The sequence below is a fragment of the Pan troglodytes genome, chromosome X (assembly GCF_028858775.2).
Source record: "Pan troglodytes isolate AG18354 chromosome X, NHGRI_mPanTro3-v2.0_pri, whole genome shotgun sequence".
NCBI lineage: Eukaryota > Metazoa > Chordata > Mammalia > Primates > Hominidae > Pan > Pan troglodytes.
In genome coordinates this window covers 32,450,088-32,476,058 of record NC_072421.2, presented here as the reverse complement: position 1 = coordinate 32,476,058, position 25,971 = coordinate 32,450,088, and the positions used below count along the sequence as shown (strand labels likewise).

The 25,971-nt window shown below is 34.7% G+C and overlaps 1 protein-coding gene across 14 annotated transcripts in view; it reads left to right on the top strand.

The window, feature by feature from the left end:
* The window catches only part of DMD (dystrophin), a 2,616,526-nt gene that overhangs the window by 1,843,351 nt on the left and 747,204 nt on the right, over positions 1 to 25,971 (top strand). For all 14 annotated transcript variants that reach the window (XM_063804906.1, XM_063804905.1, XM_063804907.1 and 11 more), the window contains one exon: positions 14,918 to 15,103. In XM_063804906.1, the coding sequence (XP_063660976.1) occupies positions 14,918 to 15,103 (186 nt within the window). The remainder of the gene's footprint in view (positions 1 to 14,917; positions 15,104 to 25,971) is intronic.

The following is a 25,971-nucleotide window of genomic DNA, read 5'->3' as shown; positions in this document are numbered from 1 at the left end:
ACAACAGTCTCACTATGTTGCCTCCCAGGCTGGTATCCAACTCCTGGGCTCAAGCAGTCCTCCTTCCTCGGCCTCCCAAAGTGCTAGGATTATAGGCATGCACCACTATCCCCAGCTAAATTGTTTCTTAAATGAAACTTCTGAATTTGAGGATACGTGATTATGTGGTGTAGTTTTCCCTTTTTTTCCCCCCTGAAATCCATATTCTGAAGTACAGTGATTTATATAAAAGTAAAAAGAAGGAGACTGTTTTTTTTTTTAATTCTATTAAGAAACCAAATTTTAACAGACACCTCAGGGCCTAAATAAATATCAAGTTATTGTTATTTGTTATGGTTCTTGTTGCTTGGGTAAAACTGTACAGATCATGACTTAGTTTTCCTTGAATTTTTATCAAACAAATGAACAAAATGAGCAAACAAAAATATTAAATTGATATTTCCTACGAATCCAAGGGACATTTTTCTGTATCAGCCAGGCTGATGCTAAGGTCCTTCAAGCAAATAAGATCAAAGATTTCTGATTGGAGAGTGTGGGAATAAAGTAGCCCTTGTTTAGTGCTACTTTGTAGAGCCTTTGTTTAGAGTATGGCTGGGAGGGAGGGAGAGGGGAGAAAAATACGGGGTTAATTTGTAACAACACATTCTGTGGTGTGTGTGTGTGTGTGTGTGAGAGAGAGAGAGAGAGAGAGAGAGATTAAATTACATTTAACTTCTTTAAATTTTATTGTCCTCAGGGTTTAAACAGTATGTGACCAAAATCACATTATTTAGTGAAGAGTTTGTGGGTAGGTGGATAGTTAGATGGGTATAAATCCCTATAAAATCCATTTTAGAACTATTGAGGTTTGAGCAAATCAATGTCACCTATTCACTTCATTTGTCTAATGCCTCCAGGAGCCATTAAAGGGCTTGTTACCTAGCTTTAGGGTAGGTTTAGATCAAGGTGAACAGTCAAAAAATATTATCCATGTACTCACGTATATTATTAAGTATTCTTTGACCATGGAGTTAGATGCTTATACTGCAAACAAATAAATTAATGAATAACAATGCTGCTCATGAACACCAAAGTTTATTGAAAAGTCAGTATGGTTTTAGTGTGGTAATAAGGGCAGAGTTCTCCAAGGACTGCCAACCTATTTATTGTACATCAAATTTTACTGACTTTGAAATCTTGCTAGAAATGTTCATTTACCTCATAATGTATTATATGTTTGACGTCTTGAGAAAAATAACAAAATCCATGTGCGGTAATGAAGTGGTTATGCAATAAAACTAACATACACTGTGATTTGACACAGGGGACTTCACTGTTATCATATACTTAAAACTGGAAACAGTGTAGGAAATATAGATGTATAAACATCGTAAGTAAAATCCACATACTTTAAAAAGGAAATCCTCTTACTTTTAAAGTAATATTCCAAGAGCTATGCCACTGGGGGCTGAATGTCATAAAAATGATTTGTAATTAGTCACTTTTACATTGTGCATGGATTTATAGTTTTAAAATATCTGGTGGCATATAACCACAATGTATTTTTCAGTCATATATTCATCATTATTTTATCAAATTTCCAGAGGGAAAGAAAATAAATGACCTCCTAGTGAGGGATATTTTACCACGAGACCAGTTGTAAAAATAATCGAGTTTTGTGCCTGGGAAGATATCTTTGCTAAGTCTAGTTCTCCAGTGACATTAATTTATTGTTGTTAAAAAATGTGTGAGGCAAAATGAACTCTCCAAAAATTTCATACTACATGCATTTTATCCAAAAGAAGATAATGGTTTACATGAATTATTTAATTGGTATTACTAATTTGGGGGAGGTGTTTTTTGGTTGGGGGCAACAGAATATTTGCCTAAAATGCATTCAGAGTGCACTGTTATTTAGCTATTTTCAAGGTAGAGGGATATTGGCATTGGAGACTTACACGTAGCCATACAATGGCCAACTTCAGTCAACTACAGAAGCAATATAGGGCAGCGGTTGGAACAAAATAGCTACTAGGTAAATATTGATTGAATTAATTACACGGATATTACCACTAGTCCTGCGATTAATTAATACCTAGTCCTGTCTCCAGCCCCAGAATCCATGACATCAAGCTAACTAACAGAAAACATATCAAGAATTTTATTCCTTAGTCCTCTTGACTGACCCTCAAGAGGGTCTACCCTCTTCTACTCTGTATTCCTCACATCAAATTTCACTAGTCCAGCCGCCAAGTAACACCTGTTCTGACTGTGCTAGTGAACTTGGATATTCACACATAGCCTAAAATGGGAAACAGAGTTAGAAATGTCATGTATAAGGACATAAGCGTTTTCAAAGTGTACAAGAACGTAAGCGTTTTCAGGAGATTTACCTTCTCTTTTCTGTTTTATTAGCGAATGATAGATTGTTTTGTATGACTGTTCATTTAACAAATGCTATATCATGTAAGAAAAGTTACTAACGGTATATAAAGATGTAAAATTCAATTGTGGCTGTGTGTATGTGTGAGTATTCTAGCTTTTGGGGAGAGACAAGAGAAGAAAGAAGACATAAGTTGGAAGAGAACAGTAAAATAAAGAAAAAAGTAATAACTGACAGTGTCTAATGAAGTAGCCCAGGTAATTAATGCTAGAGTTTATTAGATAGAATCATTATTTCCTTCCAGAGGGATTAAGCAATCTTCTCTGAGGAGGTGGAACTTTTATTACCCAAAACATGAAGGATTGGGAAGAGTTTTATATGTGTCGATAAGGAAAATAGATATTTTATTGAGGGAAAAGAAGACATTTTAATGGCAGAGTACACAATGTCAGAGAAACAGACCAAAAGAAGTGCTTTGTTATTAGGAAGATTTGAAGAATGGAAGATAGCGTCAGATTGTTAAGAACTATTTTTTAGATAAAGGCAGGCTAAAGAAGTTGGAGGCTATTGGAAATCAGTCATACAATTTTAAGCAAGAGAATCAATGAGTGGCAATTTTGAAAACTGAATTTGATAGTGGCAAGGAAAATAGGGCTCTATCATCCCACTTACTTTCAAAGTTATGAAGAAATTGTAGTAAGCTCCAATCAGTACCTAAAGGAATTTATTTTGTGAAATGCTGTAAACAAAAAGCAAACCTTCTTTTGCACTCATATAGTACATTTTCTCAAAGTCATATAGCTAAAGGGAATGAGAGGTAAAATAGTATAGTGGCTAACAGGATAGGCTTCAAAGCCTAACTTCTTGGGTTCAAATCCTAGCTTGGTTACCATTTAACAGCTATTTGACCTTGTACAAGTCACATGAGTACACTGGGAACAATAATACTACCTGTATTATAGAGTTGTTATTAGATGTTGTTGATAGATATGTTGGGCACATTTTAGGCACTACATACATAAACCTATTTCTATAAAAGTATACATGTGTACCTATATTTAAAATAATGATTTTCTTTTTTAAAAGAAGCACATATTCATTGCAGAAAATTTTTTTGAAATTTTAAAAGTAAAATCTCTGGTCTAAGTGCACTAAAATGTTTTAGACTTTAGATATAAACTACAAAAACCTACCTCATCCACACCCAACCCCACTCCCAGAGATATTTCATTTTATTTGCTTGCTATCAGTAATGAGAAGACCCAATTCACCACACAATTTCTGTTGTATGAGACTATTGTATTGCAGTGCAAGATAGTGTTTTAAATCTTTGTTAAATCAATAGGTGCAATATTACACCTCCCTGTTTGAATTTTCCTAGTGAAGTTAAACAATTTTAATAGGCCTATACATAGGTCAGTTATAGTTCTTTCATAAATGGTCTATTCCTCATTGTCCTTTTTAATTGAGTATTTGTCTTTTTTTCTACTGATTTGTGAGAATGTTTTTATCTTAAGAGTGTCAAAAAGATGAATTGTTTTTGCCTTTTTCTTTGGCTTGTTTGATTTTTTATGTAAAGAAATTTTATACTGCTATGAATGTAAGTCATTACTTTATGGCTTTTAAATTAAAATTATAAGAATAGCCTCCCATATTTTCATTACTTTTATAGTTCAATTTTTTTACATGTAACGTTTCATTCATCTGGTATTTAGTTAGGAATTGTGTGAGATAGGATTTTAAAATTAAGTTAAAATTCAATCAAGTCTTTATTTTTTAAGTACAGAAGTTTCCGAATTCAGTATTTACATTAAATTTTTTGAAAATAATGCTAAAATATCATGTAAATTATTACTTATTTGAATTGAAAATTCCCTATTATTATTTTTAATCTTTATAACAACTTATGTTATCCATGCTTCTATTATAAAATAAATGACAAGTCTACCAAAATAGAGAAGATGCTTATCACAATTATATCATGATAATTTACACATGATTTTGGATTAATCATAATCCAAAAATGCATTTGATAAGCATTCTAACTGTTCTTCTAGTCCCCATAAAATTAACAAATGTCAAACAGTAATGTTTTAATTTTCAAAATATTCATATTAATATTCATTTTCAAAATATGTTTACTTGCATGCATTTCATTTATATTATTTCTTATTGAAGTTGACTTCTAAATGTATATTGCTTTAATGATACTAAGTATTAAGGGTATAGATTGTACTCACACAAATAACTTTTGAAAAGCATAAGTTTAAATAGATCCATTTATCAAATGATGTCTTTTTTTTTTCTTTTTTTTTTTTTTTTTGTGAGACGGAGTCTCACTCTGTCGCCCAGGCAGGAGTGCAGTGGCGCGATCTCGGCTCACTGCAAACTGCACCTCCTAAGTTCATGCCATTCTCCTGCCTCAGCCTCCAGAGTAGCTGGGACTACAGATGCCCACCACCATGCCCGGCTAATTTTTTGTATTTTCAGTAGAGACGGGGTTTCACCGTGTTAGCCAGGATGGTCTCGATCTCCTGACCTTATGATCCGCCCGCCTCGGCCTCCCAAAGTGCTGGGATTACAGGCGTGAGCCACCGCGCCCGGCCCAAATGATGTCAATTTTGAAAGATACTGGAAAGTATGTTTTGAGAGGGAAGAGGGAAGGAAAGAGTAGAATATGAAGTCAGTAAAACCTGGATATTTAGTGCCATCTTTTTTACTTACTAGTAACCTTGTGAATATTATTTATATTGTTGACCCTTAATATCCTCACTTGATAATTTTAGAAAATGTTATGTACTTCATAGGATCATGGGTAGAATAAGAAAGTGAATATAAGTAAAATCCATCATAAAGTACCTGAAATATGTTGTAAACCTAAGTTATAATAGTAATTTTATTGTTGCTAATATTTCAGAGGAATAGCCACCAAACCAGTACTACTTATTATTTATTTCTATTTAACATATAAAACATATAATATTCTTTCTGAGTGGTAACTTTGAAAAAGGACAAAAATATTAAAAATTACATTAAAATCATGTATAATTTATAATACTCCTTTAAAGGTTAATAAAGTGTGCATATATTTCTAATCATTCACAAATATGAAAATCTATGTGTAAATTTTTAAATTTTCTAAAAACTTGACAAATAAAAATTGTATTATTGTCATGGTGTACAATGTGATATTGTGAAATATCACATATTGTGAAATAAACATTGTGGAATGACTAAATCAAGCTATAGAACATATTCATTACCTTACATACTTATTTTTTGTGGTAAGAACACTTAAAATCTACTTTTAGTAATTTCCAAGTATACGTTATTGTTAACTAACAGTAGTCACCCTGAGTTACAATAGATAACTAGGATTTATTCCTCCTGTCAAACTGAAATTGTGTATCTTTTCATCAATATCTCCCAAATCACCCCACCCCCAGGATCTAATAACCACCATTTTTCTCTGTTTCTCTGAGTTTGACATTTTTAGATTTCACATATAAGTGAAATCATACAGTATTTGCCTTTCTTTGCCTAGCTTATTTCACTTGACATCATGTCTTCCAGTTCAATCCGTGTTGTTGCAAATGACAGGATTTCTTTCTTTCCTAAGGCTGAATAGCATTCCATTGTGTTTATATACCACAATTTCTTTAACCATTCATTTATTGATGGACATTTAGGTTGATTCCATATCTTGGCTATTGCAAATAGTGCCGCAGTAAACATGAGAGGGCAGATATCTCTTCAAAATACTGATTTCAATTCTTTTGGATATATGCCCAGAGATAAGATTGCTAAATCATATGGTAGTTCTATTTTTAATGTTTTGTGGATCTTCCATACTGTTTTCTACAATAATTATACTAATTTACATTCCCATCAACATTGTACAAGGGTTCTCTTTTCTCCACATTCTGGCCAACACTTTTCTTTTGTCTTTTTGATAATAGTCATTCTAACAGGTATAAGATGATATCTTATTTTGGCTTTGATTTGCATTTCCCTGCTGATTAGTGAGGTTGATCATTTTTTTTTTCATATGCTTGTTAGCCATTTGTATGTTTGCTTTAGAGAAATATCTATTCATGTCCTTTGCTGTGTGTCGATACTGATATGTAAAATATGCATACAAAATCAAAACCATAATTTATTGTTAATATATTTTTAATATGTCATTAATATTTTTCAGTGTAATAGGATGTTTTTCATGATATTTACTTTAGTGGATGCAACATATTTCATTATGTAAAAGCAGTTTCTTCTATTTGGGGAGATTTCGTTTCACTTTTTCACCAGAGTGACATAATTGAACATTCTTGTCATAGGTCTCTGTGTTTATCTCTGACATTCCCCTAGGAAAATTCATAGAAGTAGCATTTTGGAGTTGAAGGGAATGAGTAATCTTAAGGCTTTTAAAGTAGTTTTATCAAATTTTCTAAACTGAAGTATAAAGACACATAGAAAAGTACACAAATCATAAGAATAGAAATTCAGGGATTTTTAAAAAAAAACTTAGTGTATCCATGCTACTACCACCAAGATCAAGAATTAGAACATTACCTCAGGAGCCCCTCTCCTGTTCCCTCCCAGTTATGAGCCTCTCCCCTGCCACCACCCTCTCCCAAAGATAAGCACTCTTTTGACCTCTAACACCTAGATTAGTTTTGACTTTGAAATTCCTATAAACAGAATCATCCAGTATATGCCCTTGTATTTGACATGTCCTGCTCAACATTATTTTTGTGATATTATTCTATGCTATTGCCTGTGCCATAGTTAGTTTAGTTTTTCTATGTATGGTATTCTATTGTGTGAATATGCCACAGTTTATCCATTCTGCTAATCAATGGACATTGGGTTGTGCCTATTATGGGGCTATTAGGAAAAATGCTGGTGTGATGTTCATGTCCTTTCCTGCATATATGTATATATTTATTTTTAATATACGTGGAAGTACAATGGCTAGGTCATAAGATGTGTACATTTGGCTTTGGAATAACCAGAAAACAGTTTTTCAGTGTGGTCATTTCAGTTCATTTTCACCAGCAGTATATAAGACTTCTAGTTGATCCACATATTCATCAAGAGTATGTATTTTCAACCTTTATCCTTTTAACCATTTAGGTGAATGTGAAATGGTATTTCATTGTGTTTTAATTTGCAATCACCTGACGATTAGTGCCATTTTTATATCCTCTTATGTGAAGTCATTATGCAAATCTTTTGCCCATTAAAAATAATAGTTGTCTTTTTCTTACTGATGTAGAAGTTATTTGGATACAAGTCCTTTGTCAGATCTATGCATTGCGAATATCTTTTTCCAACCTAAACTTTGCTTTATTTTTTTCTCTTAACAATCTTTCCTGATAAATGGAGTTTGATTTATCAGTCTTTTCCTTTATGGCTAATGCTTTTTATATCTTGTTTAAAAAATAATAAATTAACCTAAAATTGTTGAGATTTTTTTCTGTATTTTCTTTTGAAAACTTTATTTTTTTGCCTTTCACACTGAGGTCTGCAAACAATCTAGAATTGATGTTTTGTGTATGATGTGGAGAGTCAAGGTTCATATTTTTCAAATGACTAATCAGTTAACTTGGTGCTATTTACTGAAAAGATCATCCTTTTCCAACTTAAGTGACACCATCGTATAAATTAGGAAACGCTATATAGATGATTTGTTCTCACTTCAATCCCACACAGGCTTAATTATAATAAATATTCATGTCTGGTGGCAAACATTCTTAAACTTCGTTATTCTTCAAAGTTGCCTTGGATATTCTTAGCCCTTTGCACTTACATATAAATCTTAGGATTGGCATGTCAATTTCTACTAAGAAATTGTTGCTGCAATTTTGATTGAGATTGCATTGAATTTATAGATTATTTGAAGAGAGGGCAGATATCTTTACAGTATTGGACTTTCTAATTCATGAAGAAGGTAGTCCTCTATTTGTTTACATTTTCTTCAATGTCTCAGTAGTGTTTGTAGTTTCCAGGGTAGAAGCTTAACTTTTCGGTCTGAATTACCAAATCACTAGCAACATATATAGTCATGCATTTCTTAACAAATGAGATATGTTCTGAAAAATGTGTCATTAGGTGATTTTGTTGTTTTATAATCATAGAGTGTACTTACACAAAGATAGATGGTATAGCCTACTGCACATCCAGGCTATATGGTACAGCATATTGCTCCTAGGCTGCAAACCTGTACTGCATGTGACTTTACTGAATACTGTAGTCAATTGTCACACAGCAATATTTGTGTATCTAGACACAGAAAATGTACCGTAAAAATACAGTATACAAATGATAAAAAATAGTACAGCTGCATACGGTATTTACCATGAATGGAGCTTGCAGGACTCAAAGTTGCTCTGGGTGAGTCGGTGAGTGAGTGGTAGTGGTGAGCAAATGTGAAATCTAAGACATTATTGTACAGTACCATACAGTTTACAAACACTGTATAGTTAGGCTGCACTAAATTTATGAAGACACATTTTTATCTTTTTTTTTTTTTTTGTATTTTTAGTAGAGATGGGGTTTCACCGTGTTAGCCAGGATGGTCTCGATCTCCTGACCTTGTGATCCACCCGCCTCGGCCTCCCAAAGTGCTAGGATTACAGGCGTGAGCCACCGCGCCTGGCCCATTTATTTTCTTTAATGATAAGTTAACCTTAGCTTATAGTAACTTTTTTACTTTATAAACTTTTTTTTAAGTTTTTGACTCTGTAATAACACTTAGCTTAAAACATGAACACGTTGAACACCCGCACAAAAATATTTTATATCCTTATTGTAGCAGCTTTCTTATTTTTAATATTTTTGCTGTTTAAGCTTTTCTGTTAAAAAGTAAAACACAAACACGCACATGAGCCTAGGCCTACATGGGTCAGGATCATCAATATCACTGTCTTCCACTTCCACATGCTGTCCCCCACTGGAAGGTCTTCAGGGGCAATGAAACATTCATGAAACTATCATCTCATAGGATAACAATGCCTTCTTTTGAACTAATTAAGAATATAGTAAATACATAAACCAATAACAGTTGTTTATTATCATTATCAAGTATTGCATACTGTACATACTTTTCTGTGCTGTATTTTTATATAACTGGCAGTGCAGTAGGTTTGCTTACACCAGCATCACCACAAACGTGAGAGTAATTCATTGCACTGTGACATCACTAGGTAATAGGAATTTTTCAGCTCCATTGTAATCTCATAGGATCACAGTCAGTCTGTTGACTGAAATGTGGTGAATGACTGTATAATAGGGCTCCAAGGAAGATCATAAAATTGCTTGTTTTCCAGAACTTTGACAAAGACCTTTTACAGAAACTAATATAATAGATAAACAATAGTATAACATTGCTGTTTTCCTTTGCATTTCATTGATTACTAACTGTTTGGATTTTTTCTTGTTTATTGGCTGTTTACATTTTTGTCAATTTCTTTTTATGTTCTTTATCCAGTTTTCCAGTAGATTTTTCCTTTTTTTACTCATTAAAAGATTTTTTTATATACTAAAATTATTACCCTGTGTCTGATATATGCTGCAAATACTCCCAGTTGTCATTTGTTTTAATTTTGATTATTGGCTTTAATTTATAAGTGAATACGCATATTATATTCAATCTTTTTATATTCTTTTTTGCTTCTAAAAGGCTTCCCCACGCCAATATTTTATTCCAGTTCTTCTTACTATTTTTATGCTTAACACTTTAATTTTTCTAAAATGTTTTGTGTTATGAAATCCATCTTAATATGTTTATTTCTAAAACAGACACTTTTGCTTATCTTAATATTAAAACATATACATTTGAAATTAACATTCAGAGATTGAAAGAATAAGGAAAGTAATCTTGTGTGAAATTAGGTCAAGATGTGCTTAGATACTAAATTAACACATAAGGGAATTGAATGTGTTTGTTTTCTTTCACCACAGGGAACATGTTATATGAAGAGCATGGTTTTATAATACATAAAAGGATTATTAGAAAAATGATGTATTTTACCGGTCAGGTGTTTGTGTCTATACTTTGATGTGAATGCAAAATAGTAAATATAAATGTAAATTAATTTGAAACACATAGAATCTGATACAAACCTTAATCTTTTTCCACGTTATACGTTACTCACACCTGTTATATTTTTCCGTGAACTATTTGGAATACTCTCAATTCCTGGAAACTGTTTTAAAGTGGAGAAGAGCACAAAAAAAATATGTGTTAAAAGTTCTTGATTTCCACCCAACCATTAAGTGATATTGCCAAAGAAAACTATTCAGAGCATTTTTCACTGATGGCTTTAGATATGTTATACCAGAATAATAATGATTCATTATTAAAATATGCAAAGTGTAATTTCTCAACAACATTTTGTGGTAGGAAGATGGGCTAGTACGGTAGTTTTCCTTATTAAATAATTTTTTACAAAAGTAATTGACATGGTTTGCCTGTGTCCCCACCCAAATCTCACCTTGAATTATGGTAATCCCCACATGTCAAGGGTGGAGCCAGGTGCAGATAATTGAATCATGGAAGAGGATCCCCCATACTGTTCTCCTGATAAGCAGTAAGTTTCACAAGATCTGATAGTTTTATAAATGTGAGTTCCCCTGAGCAAGCTCTCTTCCCTGCTGCCATGTAGAATGTGTTTTTGCTTCTCCTTTGCCTTCTGCCATGATTGTGAGGCCCCCCCTGCCATGTAGAATGGTGAGTCCATTAAACCTCTTTCCTTTATAAATCACCCAGTCTCAGATATGTCTTTGTTAATAGTGTGAGAGCAGACTAATACAGTAATGCCTTTACATTGTTCAAAATATAAAAGGTACAGTAAAAAATATCTCACCCTACCCATCATCTGCTCTACCCTCACTGCACATTAACCTTAATTCTAGAAACAAATCTACAAAATAAATTCCTGGGAATAAAATTTCCGGGTCAAAGTTTACATGCTTTTTATAGATATGGCCAAACTGCCTTCCACAAGAGGTACACAAATGTATACTTCCCACCAGCCACGTAGAAGAGTCTGCATTTTCCCACAGCCTTGGCAGCATAGTGTATCTGCAGACTTGAATTTTTGCCAGTGCAATAGATGAAGCTCTAATTTTCATTTCTCTCATTATTACCAAGGCTAAGCTTCTGTTCATGCATTTAAAATCCTTTGTATTTTCTTTTCTGTGAACTGTCCTTATCTTTTGTCCAATTTTCTTTTGGGTTTTTGGCCTTTTTCTTATTAATTTGCAGAAGGTCTTTCATGTGTTAGGAAAATTAGTCCCTTAGACATGAGTCACAAGCATTTATTTTTCATAATTGTTCGTTTGTTTTTGATTTTTCCTATGGCTCTTTTGGTCATGCAGAAGCTTTTGATTTTTTATATAGTCCAGTTTACTGATATTTTTGTCTGTGAATTAAAGTTATTTAACTTGAGGATACAATTTACATTTTTTTGTGGTTGACTACTATAGACATATACTGCTTCTTACATTGAAAAAATAATAATCCTGAATTTGGAAATTGTTTTTAACAAACTTTTGGTGAAGGTCCATCATATTTAGGAACAGAGCTTGTTTGACCCAGAAATCAAAGGTCAGTGAGAAGGAGCAATGTAAATAAAAAGTTAAATAGCATGAGGTAAATGTTATGATGGTGGGAAAGACAAGATCTGAGAGGATAAACCTAAAGCAACAGCATAATTAAGCTGAAAATTTCATCTCATGATAAGCTATCATTTCATTATTCCAGATATTAGTCAAATCTGACCCATTACACTGTTTTCTGTCAGGAATTGTTTTACCTCTATTACAAGGAAGGGATAGTATGGGAGGATGATAAGGAAACCAGCAATCTTAGTTAAATGTTATACAGATTTCTGTGCTTATATATGAAGCCTAAATGAAACGTGAACAATTTCATGATCAGAAAAAAGGAGTTCATCGCTCAGTTTTAGAGATTTTAGGAAAATATGATGGCTATTATCTCAGTAGCTTCAGAGTCTAGAGGCATTTAGATGTTGTTAGTTGAAGCTGTAAAACGCTTTTTACATCTACTTGTGAGTAGAAAATGATCCAATAAAAATAAAATGTTTAGTTACCTCCTTTAAAATGCTTGAAAAATAAGTTGAGGACATCATTAGATCATGTATTACAGACGTAGGAGTATATTTGTAACATCACCTACATCACACATACCTGTGTGTGCGCATGCGTGCGCACACACACACACACACACACACACACACATACACAAGAGTTTAGCACCACAGGTGTAGTTATGGATGTGAACTCACAAAACACAAATCAAGCAAAGAGAACAATATCTCAATTCATGATTCATGGACATTCTGTGCTATCTGAAACACGATGCTTCTTTTGCCCAACTCTCACCTACACAGGGAAAGGCTGCCAGGAATGAGAGGCAAGAAGTGTGCAGGTCACCTTCAACAGGAGCCACCAACTGTATTTCCCATCAATCTTTTACACCATTGTAGTCACGTGGATCCAAGGACTGTATTCCAACTGACAGCTCCCGCAATGAGGTGCAGTTCCACACGACAAAGCCAGGCCCAACATTTCCCATTCATCTTAAAGTTAGTGTTTCCAAGGAAACAGTGCTGTGGGAGCCTAGGGTCTGTCCCAGACTGACCTGCAACAGCCCAGGCTGGATGTTAATCCTTTGCTTATACAGTCTCATGAATTTTTCACAACATATATACATGCATTTACAAGACGTTTCACTGTACATATTGTTTACGTATACAATCTTGTTTAAAATTCATTTTTCTGTACATTAATTGATTTTTTTCTCGACAACTTTCTCTTTTTCATCTCCTAACTCTTGCATCCAATTAAACAATGTACTGTTCATTAGTGACTTATTTTAAAAGTATCTAAAACAATTGTTCCAAGGCATGTGACATTGTTTATGTGACACACTAGTATATTATCTAGTTTATTTTTAAAATCTTCTCTATTATTATTCATAATATATTATTATGGAACAGATGTATATTATAAAATTTTATTCATATTGCAGTGTAATATTTTGTATTACAGTGGTATTATTAATAGTCTCGTAAAGAGCTATCATTACAAGTTTAAATTCTTTATTCTGGGATGCCAGTTTTAACTCTTGATATTCTGAAGAAAATAGCTTTACTCTTGTTTATTCTGGCTCTGTTTTTTTTTTTGTTTTGTTTTGTTTTTGTTTTTTTTTGTTTTTTTTTGTAGAGATGGGAGTGTTGCTATGTTGTCCAGGCTGGCCTCGAACTCCTGGGCTCAAGCAATCCTCCTGCCTCAGCCTCCTGCTGGGATTACAGGCAAGAGCTACAGTGCTCGGCCTATCCTGGCTCTTTATTTACATGTAAGCTTGAGCAATAATCACTGCTACTTAATAACTTTATTGTCATTCATTATCATGCAGAGTATTGCTCTAAGGTATGTTCAGGGATGACGTTACTGAGTCCTAACAGTAATCCTATGAAGCAGGTGCTATCATTGTCCCCAATCTACAGAGGAGGCATTGAGAGTTAGAGAAAACTTGGCTAAAATGTTAGGCAAGAACTAGAACCAGAATTGAAATCCAAGTGGCCTAACTCTAGACCTCACAATGCTTAATACCATGTCATACTGCTTCCTAACCTATTTAATGTTTTTTCAACCCCAACGTCATCATCCATGTGTGATAGTGGGATCATGATAATATCTATATCGTAGCATTGTTGGATGGATTAAGGAAGTCTACAAATGTGAAACTTCCAAGGATGATGGTTGGCATATACTGATCTCTTAATAAAAATAACCTATAATCATTCTGTTACAGTCTACTCTAATCCAAATGTTCTTTTTACTTCTCATCTCAACCACCTGCTTCTGTTTACTAGGACTCAGAAACGATAGCTCACAAAAACGCATAACTTACCAATTTTCCTTGTACATGAAGGGACTTCCTTTTACAATCTTCCATGACATAAAAGAAAGCTAGAAGCAAGTATAGTAGAAGAAATGATTGCTATACAAACAAAATTATAGTTGGTTTGGTTTTAATTTTAGGATGCGCATTGAATAAAAATCACTCATTTGGGATTTAGAAGACCTGTGTGATATATCTGGTGCTAATGCTGAATAACTTGGCTTATTCATTTTTATAACTGCAAAGGAAGCGTGTATGGCATATAATACACAACACACCAGTATATTTAGTAACTGAGTGAATAAATGAAAGATGTATTTCTTTACTTTATCAGTTGCAGTTGGCTATGCCTTTGTGTAAGGTGTGTGTTTTGAAATTCCAAAAAGGTATTAGTTTCTTTAAAGGAAAGAATTTTTGTAGCATGTTAATGAATAATTTTGAATACATTGGTGAAATCCCAACATGTAATATTTGTAAATAATCAATATTATGCTGCTAAAATAACACAAATCAGTAAGATTCTGTAATATTTCATGATAAATAACTTTTGAAAATATATTTTTAAACATTTTGGCTTATGCCTTGAGAATTATTTACCTTTTTAAAATGTATTTTCCTTTCAGGTTTCCAGAGCTTTACCTGAGAAACAAGGAGAAATTGAAGCTCAAATAAAAGACCTTGGGCAGCTTGAAAAAAAGCTTGAAGACCTTGAAGAGCAGTTAAATCATCTGCTGCTGTGGTTATCTCCTATTAGGAATCAGTTGGAAATTTATAACCAACCAAACCAAGAAGGACCATTTGACATTAAGGTAGGAACTTTTTGCTTTAAATATTTTTTTCTTTTTTAAGAAAAATGGCAATATCACTGAATTTTCTCATTTGGTATCATTATTAAAGACAAAATATTACTTGTTAAAGTGTGGTAAGGAAGACTTTATTCAGGATAACCACAATAGGCACAGGGACCACTGCAATGGAGTATTACAGGAGGTTGGATAGAGAGAGATTGGGCTCAACTCTAAATACAGCACAGTGGAAGTAGGAATTTATAGCCAAGGAGCAGTGTAGGAGTCAGTAGATGGAAAATTATTAAGAGGAAACATCAGGGGTAAGTGGGATTCTGGCTAAACCAACCTCACAGGATTCTTGCTGAAGATAGGCCAGGGTTATCTTATCAGACAACCCTTGGGGAATGGTGGAGAATACTGAGGGTGATCAGGTACCAAGGATAAAGGGTTCTTGTAAAACTGACAGGCTTCTTTGCTGAACCTGGATTTTACAGGGGAGTGCAAAGATGAGCCCAGGCGAAGGTTCAGAAGCCTGACTAAAGTTTAGTCAAGCAGGGAATCTTTGTCATCATCATCATTGTTGTCATAATGATAATAATAATAATTATTTTACTAGAATATGTTGCTTTTTCCTCAGCATTTACTAGAAATAAGGTCTTCATTAAACTTATGTTACTAGAATGCCTGCATCATATTTGTTACTGTGATTCATTTTCTATCCCTGTTTTAATTGTGCTTAATACATATTCATAGATTCCTTATCCAAAATTGAAGTTGTTTATGAGATTAGGTTCCTAAAATATAATGTCTGGGCTCTTTTGTAGACATTGTAAAGCCCTCTCAGACTGACTACACTTTACCTTTCTATCTTCTCATTCTGCCAGCAATCTCCCCGTATAGTCTGGCCACAACAAATTACTTGGTACCTTTCCATCCACGTAATTTCATGTCATACCTGTGATCTTGGTTTTCTCTCTTCTTTAAATGACTTCTTTCAGTTTATTTTGATATAATGAATTTTCTTCCATTCTTTAAGAATGAATTCAAAGTCATTGCGTCTTCCAAGTTTTCTTCCGTACCCCAAGTAGAGATAGAATCCCTGTTAGGATTTCTTATAAACCTCTTTATTCATCTCCCATTGTTCATATGTTGATTTATACTTAAATTTTATACACCTGAGTATTTCATTACACATCTGCACTGTTCTTTGAGTGCAGAGGGCATTCTCTTATTTATCTCTGCTTCTCCACTCATATCATACACACTCAGCCTAGGATCCAGTAAATGATGCTTACTTGTGAGTGTTTTTAAGTCAATGAATAAAGACAGTACCAAGACACCCAGAATACGAATGAGATACTGCAGGTAAGCGTAAGGCTTCAGACAATCCTGCCAATTGAACACCACTATCTCCTTCTTTTAGTGTCCTTGTAAATGCTGATTGATTTTCTTTTCTCCCTTTCAAGGAATCTATTCCAAAGATTCTTTCAATATGCTGCCCCGTTTTGCGTCTCCTTATTTGCCAAAATCTTTAAGTAGCCAATCAAATAAACCGAATCGTTGAAATTACAATCTATTAATGAATGTATTGTTGGGCAACTTCAGAGTAAAAAGGATAAGTAACATTTTTGAGTAGTTTTTTCTTTTATTTAATTGACTTTAATTGTTAAATTTATTTACTGTCCAGTATTGTAAAAACCTAACATTTTAATCTCCATTTAGCTGTTGTTTTGCTGGAACTGAGAGCAAAGGGAAAAGGAAGTTTGAGAATATTCTAGTGAAGAGGAAGTAAAAGTTTGGGGAAGATGGGCATGAGTAACAAGGAGATAGAGGGAAGTTTGCTACAACTAAAATGAGTTAGATTAGCAAAATGTTCTTGACTATGTTTACCTTACTTCCTCCTGACACTTACGTCTACCATTCTGATAGCTACTCCTCAAGAGCAGATGGCACTGTGGAAGTCACAAGTAGACATCATTTCACTAGTACAAAACTCAGCCTGCTCAGCCAGTGGCACAGTCTTGGGTTCAGTCTGATGGTTAAATTTATGAGACATAATAGGCTTTACCCAGTAACAAATTTAGTTAGCTTTAAGAAATTATACAGGATGGGTAACAACAGCCTGCACATTAAAGGCACAGTGGAAGTCTTGATACCAAGACGTGGCTTCTGATGTCCCATCACCCTGAATTTTAGTCATACATGATCACAAGGGGCAAGACTGGGTGAGTACAAAACACATCATCGTCTCAGGGAAGCCATCAGTTCTAGGATCCTGACCATTTCTCCACTTAGCTAGTACATAATGTACTCAGAGGTGTTTGACTAGCTCCTATTCACCAGTACAATTACATCTCATGAATACTGATTTTTCACTGCTCAATAAACAACCCCAACAAGAAAGTACAGTTACTTGGCCCAATACACAATAACCTTAGCCAAATTCTCAATTATCTTATATCCAGTTTATTCTTAAAAAGTAATTGACGTAATATTGCAAAGAGGAAAGGTCATAAAGTCTTTCCTCCCAACCAGAAATAGCTTTTTGTAGCTCACGGTAAAAGCACATTCTACTCTTTTAAATGCAATCTTTGGTTAAAATGTGCCTCTTTATTATAATAATTTACAAAATACTCAATGCTAGCTATCTCTCTTCCTGGAACACATTTAAGAAAAGATTTTTTTTTAAATCCCTTGGTACAAATAGATCCTGTTTACTCAACCAAAATGTCTTCAGTCCCAGTCTGTGCCTCCCGGAATGGTTTTCAAATAATGAAAACCTGCATTGTGTCTTCGATTGTCTATGGCCCATAGGGCTCTGCCAAATGGGTCCCTGCAGTTTGAAGTGAAAGCCATACTCGGCTGTGTTAATCACTTTTCTTTATCAAAGCTACAAGTCACCACTCACTGCTGTGTGTAGTTTCTGAGAGTCATGATATTTGCCTCCTGCAGCTTGTTTTAAATCACTGAGGGGAGAGGGAGCTGCTTTTTTCCTGGCAGAAAACTCCTTGGCTTCAGTCCTCTGAGCATATTCCGAGTTTTTTATCTCTGGAGTGCAGATTTCAAAAATACTCTTTTAGCCTTTTTCTTCTGCTTGTGGCTGTGTCCAAGGTGGGGGGAGGGGAAACATAAAATCATAGATTTGATGACTTGAGAGTTTCTCCCAAAAATTCTCAAACCCCCAGCTTATAATTAGGAAATGGTGACCTGTGTGAATAATAATTTACCTTGTTTTTTATCCCTCTTTGTCTAGCTTCCATTCCTTGTCGCTAATAAATGATTTATTAAGATTGCACAGTTTTTCTGATTTAAGATATAGGATATTAGTCCTTACAGCCTGCTGTATTCCTCTGCTTAAAGGAATTAAACTATTTTTCCATTAAAGAAAGATGGGACACTTTGCTTTACTTAGTTTCAAACTACTGAACACCAAAAATAAAATTTTTAAGGAGTTTTGAGCACATGCCCTTTTTTTTAACACAAGGAAAAGAAAAAAACACCTTTACTAAAATCTTAAGAAAGAGTTAATGCAAAGAAAGTAGATATACAAACAGCCACGCCCCTAGCTCCAAATCCTAAATGTAAAGAAACTTGCCTTGTCTGGCCATGGTGGCCATGGCTGCCTCGGAAACAAAGGGTCTGAGGCCTTGCCATTCGGGTAGTTTGTTTTCTCTAGTCAAACTCTGAGCACACCTGTTAGAAAAATATGTAATACCCTCTCTCTGTGAGCCTCAGTTTTGTCTGCTTGGTACTTCACTCTTATTGATGAAATGCAGCTAGCTGTGTAATGAAACCCAAATAAAAAAAAGCTTTAAGGGCTGTGTTCTAATACATTGTTTATGCTGGAGTGAAAATTGACTGCACATTGCTTGGTTTGTGCAATTTACTCCCGAAATATTCCTATTCAGGAAATCCTGCAAATAGCAATATTCATCTTGAAAATCACCTCACAGAACCCTTAGCAAGCTGAGAAACATAATCAATGAGATCGTGATGTAGAGGGTGAAAATTAGGCGTAATCACAGCCCTTTCCCATCAGTCAGCCCACTAGAAGGCATGCCTTTGAATTTTGATTTTCAAATATACTCTCAATTTAGACATAAAATATGTTGATTTCAGATTTCAGAAATGATAATTGAATGCTAAGATCCCGGGACCAGTTTAGAATTTCTATAAAGGGTCTTATGTTTTTAATCTTTAATGAATGCTTTCAGTAATGAGCTAGAGGTATACTATTTATCTGACATAAGACTGACTACTGCTTTCCACACTTTTTATTAAAATATGAGGTGTGGCGGGACACATAATTTTATGTTAAGGCTTAGTCACTGAAATACTTTCATCTTAATCACAGGGAGGGGGTTTTTTCCTCCCCTCAAGAATCACTTTCCTTCTGTGGTTTATAAATAAACATGACATGTGGCTCTGCTGGCTCTTCCTTGCAGTATAAGGAGCATAATTGCCCATAATGTCAAATCCACACTAAAAACTACCAAAGGACTCAATTGTAGTGACTCACCATTAAAGTCACTGAACACTGTGTGTGTTCACACTGCTGTGAGTGTTGTCAAAGAAAAATAGCACTAGACAACAGACAAGAAAGACTGTGTTCAAAACTTTTGCAATAGAGGAGAGAGATTGAACTCAATTCTGCTGAAATAAAAGGCAGGAGAGCCTTTAAGTGCTGAGATGAGTTAGTGAGAAAGTACTAGATATCAGGAGGGAGGTTAGTCAATGTGCTTAGTTAGGCCATCTGTGTTTGCTGATTGGCCCTTATCAAAGTTAGATTCCTATCCTCCCAACAGACGACTAGCAGATTGGGGCACTATCTTTTTTGATGATTCTATATCAAAGTGCTAGCTCCCAAGTCCTTGAGAAAGTTTATTCCTGAGGGATAAAAGTGGCAAGAGGCTAGGAGAATATTTTTGTCTCAAAAAAGTAGAGAAATAATATATAAAGTTTTCTAGAGTAAATGCTCTAAGAAAAGGAAGGTCAGGTCTAAAGTCAGGAAGAAATCTGTCTCAAATGTAGTCAAACTCAGGGTATTTTTAAAGCTTTCTTTGTCAACCCTCCATTTTGTTCAAGGGAAACCAGTTTTCCCATTGAAAAACTTAGGAACGCTAGTTCATCTAGTTCATTTCAGCAGGTTTCTGTTGTTGAAGGACTAGCTGAACGAACTCTGACACTTGGTAGTAATCAGACATTTCATGAAGGAGATTTCTATGAAAGTTAGAAGGAAGACGAAGATTAATGGTTGAAGCAGACTGCAAACTCAGTTTTTGAGTCCAGAGGGCAGCAAGTCAAAAAGATTCCTAGAAGCTGGGCTGTAGGCATTCTCAGATGGTAGAGTGAGGATGGCAGTAGCAATCTGATGGATTTCTTGGAGCATGGCATGGAAGAGGTTGGAGTTTAATGAACTTTTTGCATGGCCTACAAAGCAGCAGCTCCAGGCATGAAAGTTGTCTATACATAATTTGCTGTGGTGGTGAGTCCTTTGTAGTTTATAGCAAGTCATCCAGCTTCTGCTTGCAGGGCTTCTTTAGATATTGTGGGGAAATGGCAGCTATAAGACAACCTAGAGAAGAGAGTCCTTATCTCAGTAATAATATGGGCAGTCACGTTTTAGTTCTCAGTGTCACCAAGTCAGGATGGTGGGAGAAAAATTTGAAATGTTAATTTGGAGAATCGCAGCCAGATTGTAAAGGAAATAAACTGAAAATTGGTAAGGACGGACAAAATGTGTAAGACAGCAGGATCCAGTTCAATTTACAGGTAGGTAAAAAAAAAAAATCATGTAGTTTACAAAGAAATGCAAAATAGATCAAAGACAATGAACATGACTAGAATCTGATAACCCCAAGGGTTACTGAAAGTCTATCTCTACCGTCACCCTTTTGATCAGTGTTAATCAAAGTAAGACTTTCCTTGTTTACAAAATAAGACTGGCCTATTTATTTATATAGGGGTAGCAAAAATGGTAATTTACCAAATAGGCTATTTTAAGCGTGCTTAGCTGGAAGTTTTCATGAAGAATCACAAGCTGAATAAGTTTCAGAGATATACTGTACAGCATAGTGCCTATAGTTAACGATACTGTACTGTACAATTAGAAATTTGCTGAGGGCAGAGTTTAAGTGTTCTTACCACAAAATACTACTACTCTCAGTTTTAGGAGCAGTGGTACATAAGGTGAGAGGAAACTTTTGGAGGTAACGCATAGGTTTATGGCATAGATTGTGGTGTTGGTTTTGTATATATACTTTATCTCCAAACTCATCAAGTTCTATGCATTAAATATGTACAGCTTTCTGTTTGTCAATCATACCTCAATAAAGTAGTTTAAAAAATATGAAACCTCAGATTTGATTTTTTAAAAGTCTCCAAAGGTTAGGAAGGCAAGTCAAGAACTTGACATCAGATTTTACCTGAAGTAAAATACCTATAGATGCAGCTGAAGTGTTCTGTTTTCCAGGTTCCTAAAATACCCTAGGTTTCTTGGGTCTCCTAAGAATAGACCTTCCTTACTCAATTGTAAGATTGGGAATTCTGTAAGCCAGGTACCGGGACAGTTTTCCCAAAAGGGGCTTATATTAGCTCCATATAGTCACGAGTAGCTCCTTAAAACTGGTCACATCTGACTCTATGCACTTAACTCTCAAATATGACATTCCAGTCAAAGCCTTGGTTATATATTTTTTCAATTATGTCTTGTTACATAAATATATTTATTGAACCTATGCAAATAATTATATTGCCATGAAAATAAGAATACTCGGTAAGAATTTCTGAATTTTACAGGGATCAGGCAGGGATAAAAAGATTAATGTTTCATTCTGTTTACAAAAGCATCCTCTAAATTCTCATGAGTTATAGATAACTTAAGAGAAAATGGAAAGGCGTTTCTTATATTTAGCAAACAGAACATTAAAACATGAGGAATATTTTAAACAAAAGCCATAATCAAATCTTGTATCAGTTCATTCAGGCCCATGTAATTAATTCTTGTCTTGCTTGATCTTGAGTTAGTAGTTTCATGAACTCATCAGCTTCTTCACAGAGTTTCATAAATCCTGACTTTGTCCAATGGTATAATCTCAAAGTTATTTAAGCAATGGCATCAGAAGTCTGTGTCCCAGAGTACCTGTCATAGTACTTCCTATGGGTCTCAAAGATGGTCCTGTTTTACTGAAGATGATGCATTCTGACCTCTAACTGATTGTAAGAGCACTCAGGGAAGCATCAGCATAAACCAAAAACTATCTGTGAACGACAAAAGACTTAAAATGGCCATAATTAAAGATCTGATTCATTCGACAAGAATTTTTTTTTTCCCCTGGTGCCATGCCACATTTTAAAATAACAACTGGAGTTAGGACTGATGACATAATATTATTATCGGATAAAGTAGCACCAGGATGTATCATGGACACCTAGAGCACCTAGAGCACTAACAAAGTTCTAAGGATTTATTATAATTTTTCAAGTATTTATACTAATAATAGTTGACCCATACAACTATAACCTAGTCAAGGTTCAGCATCTCTTCTTGTCAAAGCTTTTTATGCAACTCAACATACCAAATGAACCTAGTTATTTTTAACATCCTTCATTTTACAAGGGTGCAGGAACAAATCCTTTGAAAATTTTCAAACCAATCTGAGATAAAAAAAATTTTATTTAAGAATTGACCTGGGAAAAGCAAAATATCAAAGGTTGTAAAATGACAAAAGGTTTGACTACTTGGCTGAATAGGATCATTGCTCACTATGAAAGAATGCATGGCTACCTATGTAACCAAGATGACAATAAAAGATTTCAAAAATAAATATAGAAGGCCACATGATCGTAAAAGTTTTTAGTTCTTTCCAAAGAGAAAACACTACTTTCTAAAAAAATTCAAGGACATACAAAATCAACACAGGTACTTATTCTGATAAGAAACAATATTTGTTTCCTATACAGATTACCCAAAATATAAAAAAAACAAATTTTGCAATCTCTTATTAAGAGAAGACCAATAGAAAAGATGAAAATGTTAGTTAGTTTGACCGAAATAATTGTTTTGCAATTTTGTGTGTGTGTGTGTGTATATATATATATATATATATATATATCAAAATATGTTGCATACTTAAATATATTCAATTTTATTTCAAAAGAGCAGACCAATAATCCAAGAATATTTTATCATTTTTTAACAAAAAGAAACTACAACTCATTTTTGATCAATACACTGTTGATACTAAGGGTCATTTGTAAAAGTTTACACATAAATCCATTCCGTTTTAGCCAGCATTGGCTATTAACATAAGACTCTCCTTCCACAAATCTCCTGCCATTTCCAATGTTCATTCAGATTTTGTCCTATACCTTCCTCTTCCTCATTTTCACAGTCATTTTAATTTAGGACAAAATTATTCTCTTTTTCCTTAACAAAAACACATCCAACATACCTTGTATATTTTGCATACAAAGTCGTTTCCCTTTACCCCTAATGTTTCTGGAAGTTTTATTTACATATGTTGATTATATTTTTAACCATTAGTAAGTCTTATTTTATACAGAAAACTAGGAATTAGCTAAGTGTGAACTGTTTGTCATATACCAGTATTTCATAGCCAACTAGCAAAGCTTATGAATACAAGTTAAATTCACCTACTCAATATGAGGGCTAAAAGTTTACATCAATATTTGTGGAGGAGCCTTTTAAGATTTTCTTTTGCCCTGATATGTAATTTATGGAGGCTGTGTTCTAAAATTTGAGTAAATGACTGAGGAGATACCTAGTGGCCATCTGGGTGTCTCCAAATCCCATTTGAACGTATACGGTATCCAGTCTGTTGCCAATTAGCTTTTTCAACCTCAGGTGGTTGCTTCTGGGGTTTGAGTTTTCCAGAGCCCCCAGTAGTGGCAGGGAGCATCACGCTTTAGAGACCATAGAGAGTTGAGAGACTGGAGTAGGAAGAGAAAGGTCTGTCATGGATGGACAAAGAGATGGAGCAGGTACGGGTTTGAAGAGGAATATGCTGAAGGATTTAAGGGAGCTAAAGGGAAGATCAAAAGTAGTCAAAGGAAGAAGGAGGAATGGTGGTGATGGGAAGGGAGAGGTCTTAGATGAGCCAGCTTAGGGAGTGCTTATGTTTTCGGAAGAGGCCATTGAAGTTCATCTTTAGTAAAAATCAAACTAACAAGAAGAGAAGCCTAGTTTGTGCCATAGAGGTGAAGCATCTAATCAGCAGTAGTCTTCAGAGGAGGAGAAACAGAATAGTGAGAATGTCTCATGGAGGAAAGAGGCACCGAAGGAACAGCAACAACAAAAAAAGGAAACATGAATGAGGTCTCTACAAACGTGATCTGTACAGAAAATGATTTCTCTAAATACTGAAAATCTGAAGTTGAACCAAATGAGATTTCAATAAGAATTTTCCATGTTCTAAACCAATGATGCTTTTCAAACAAAGAAGCCTGGGACTCTAGGCTCAAGAATATACTCAGATTATTGAGAATCAAAATCTGACGTTACCATGCTTCCACGAAAGCGTGGAAGCATTGATCTAGAGCACTGGGTAAGGAGTCAGACTTACCAATGGATTCCCAATTAATCAGTCAGGAGTGTACTCAACATTCACAAAATTAGCTTTGCAGAGGTTAATGTCATTAAATTCACTTTAGAATGGATAATTCAAATTCAAATAGTAACTCCCTTAGATAGATGTGTACTAGCTCAAGTTCACCTGTTATCTGATTTCATTTTTAAAAAAAATTTTTTAAAAGTGGTGTTCGGGAGGTAAGGAACAAGGAAGAGACCTTTAGAAAAAAGTTTCAGTGTTTTATATTGGACATGAAAATATCAGTGGAATGTGTCCTGAAAAACATTGGATGACAGTTATTGGACAAAAAGACAAATTATTCCCTTTTACCATGCAACTAAATACAGATTTATTGAATGTTTTTCTCCTGAGTTTAGGTTGCCTCTGGGCAAGAGTATAATTCTGGCTTGATAACACCTTGAAGCGTGTTTGTTTAAGTTTGTGGATAATTTCATCTATTAGTGGAATTAGGCATCTGCTTCTCTTTATGAACACTGGGTACCATAATCTTCCTGTTACTTTTTGTTTTTTCTACTCAACTCCAAAAACCATTGCTGAGTTGAAGTAGCGTAATAAGGGGAAAGAAACAAAAGACTAAGTTTGAATCCCAGCGCTGACACTTACTGGCTTTACGATATTGTTTAACTCACTTACCCTTTTTAACCTGACCTTCTTCTTCACTAAAAATGAAAAATTGAGTGAATTTCCCTAGGACTCTATTAGATAAGATAAGGCAAAACTAAGATGGGAACACATTTCCTAAGGCGTAGAAAAAGACAGTGAATGGGACCTTTCTTGTTGTATCAGGAGTTATGGTAAGAGGTACTAACAATAAAAATTAGACTTTCAGCCAGGCATGGTAGCTCACATCTGTAACCCTAGGACTTTGGGAGGCCAAAGCAGGTGGATTGCCTGAGCTTGGCAGTTTGAGATCAGCCTGGGCAATATAGCAAAACCTCATCTCTACTAAAGATAGAAAAAATTAGCCAGGCATGGTGGCACGCACCTGTAGTCCCAGCTACTTGGGAGGCTGAGGCATGAGAATTGCTTGAACCCAGGAGGCGGAGGTTGCAGTGAGCCAAGATCACACCACTGCACTCCGGCATGGGGAATAGAGCAAGACTTCTTTTAAAAAAAAAAAAAAAAAAAAAGGCCTTCAAAATACCCCTACAGCAGCAAGTTGGTACCAGAAAAACACTCCAAAAAAGGGAGTAGATGGTCATGAGATTTTCATCATTCACCAACCTAACTTGCCCATATAAGGAAAAGAATAAACTTGAGAACAGTTTCTTGAATGAG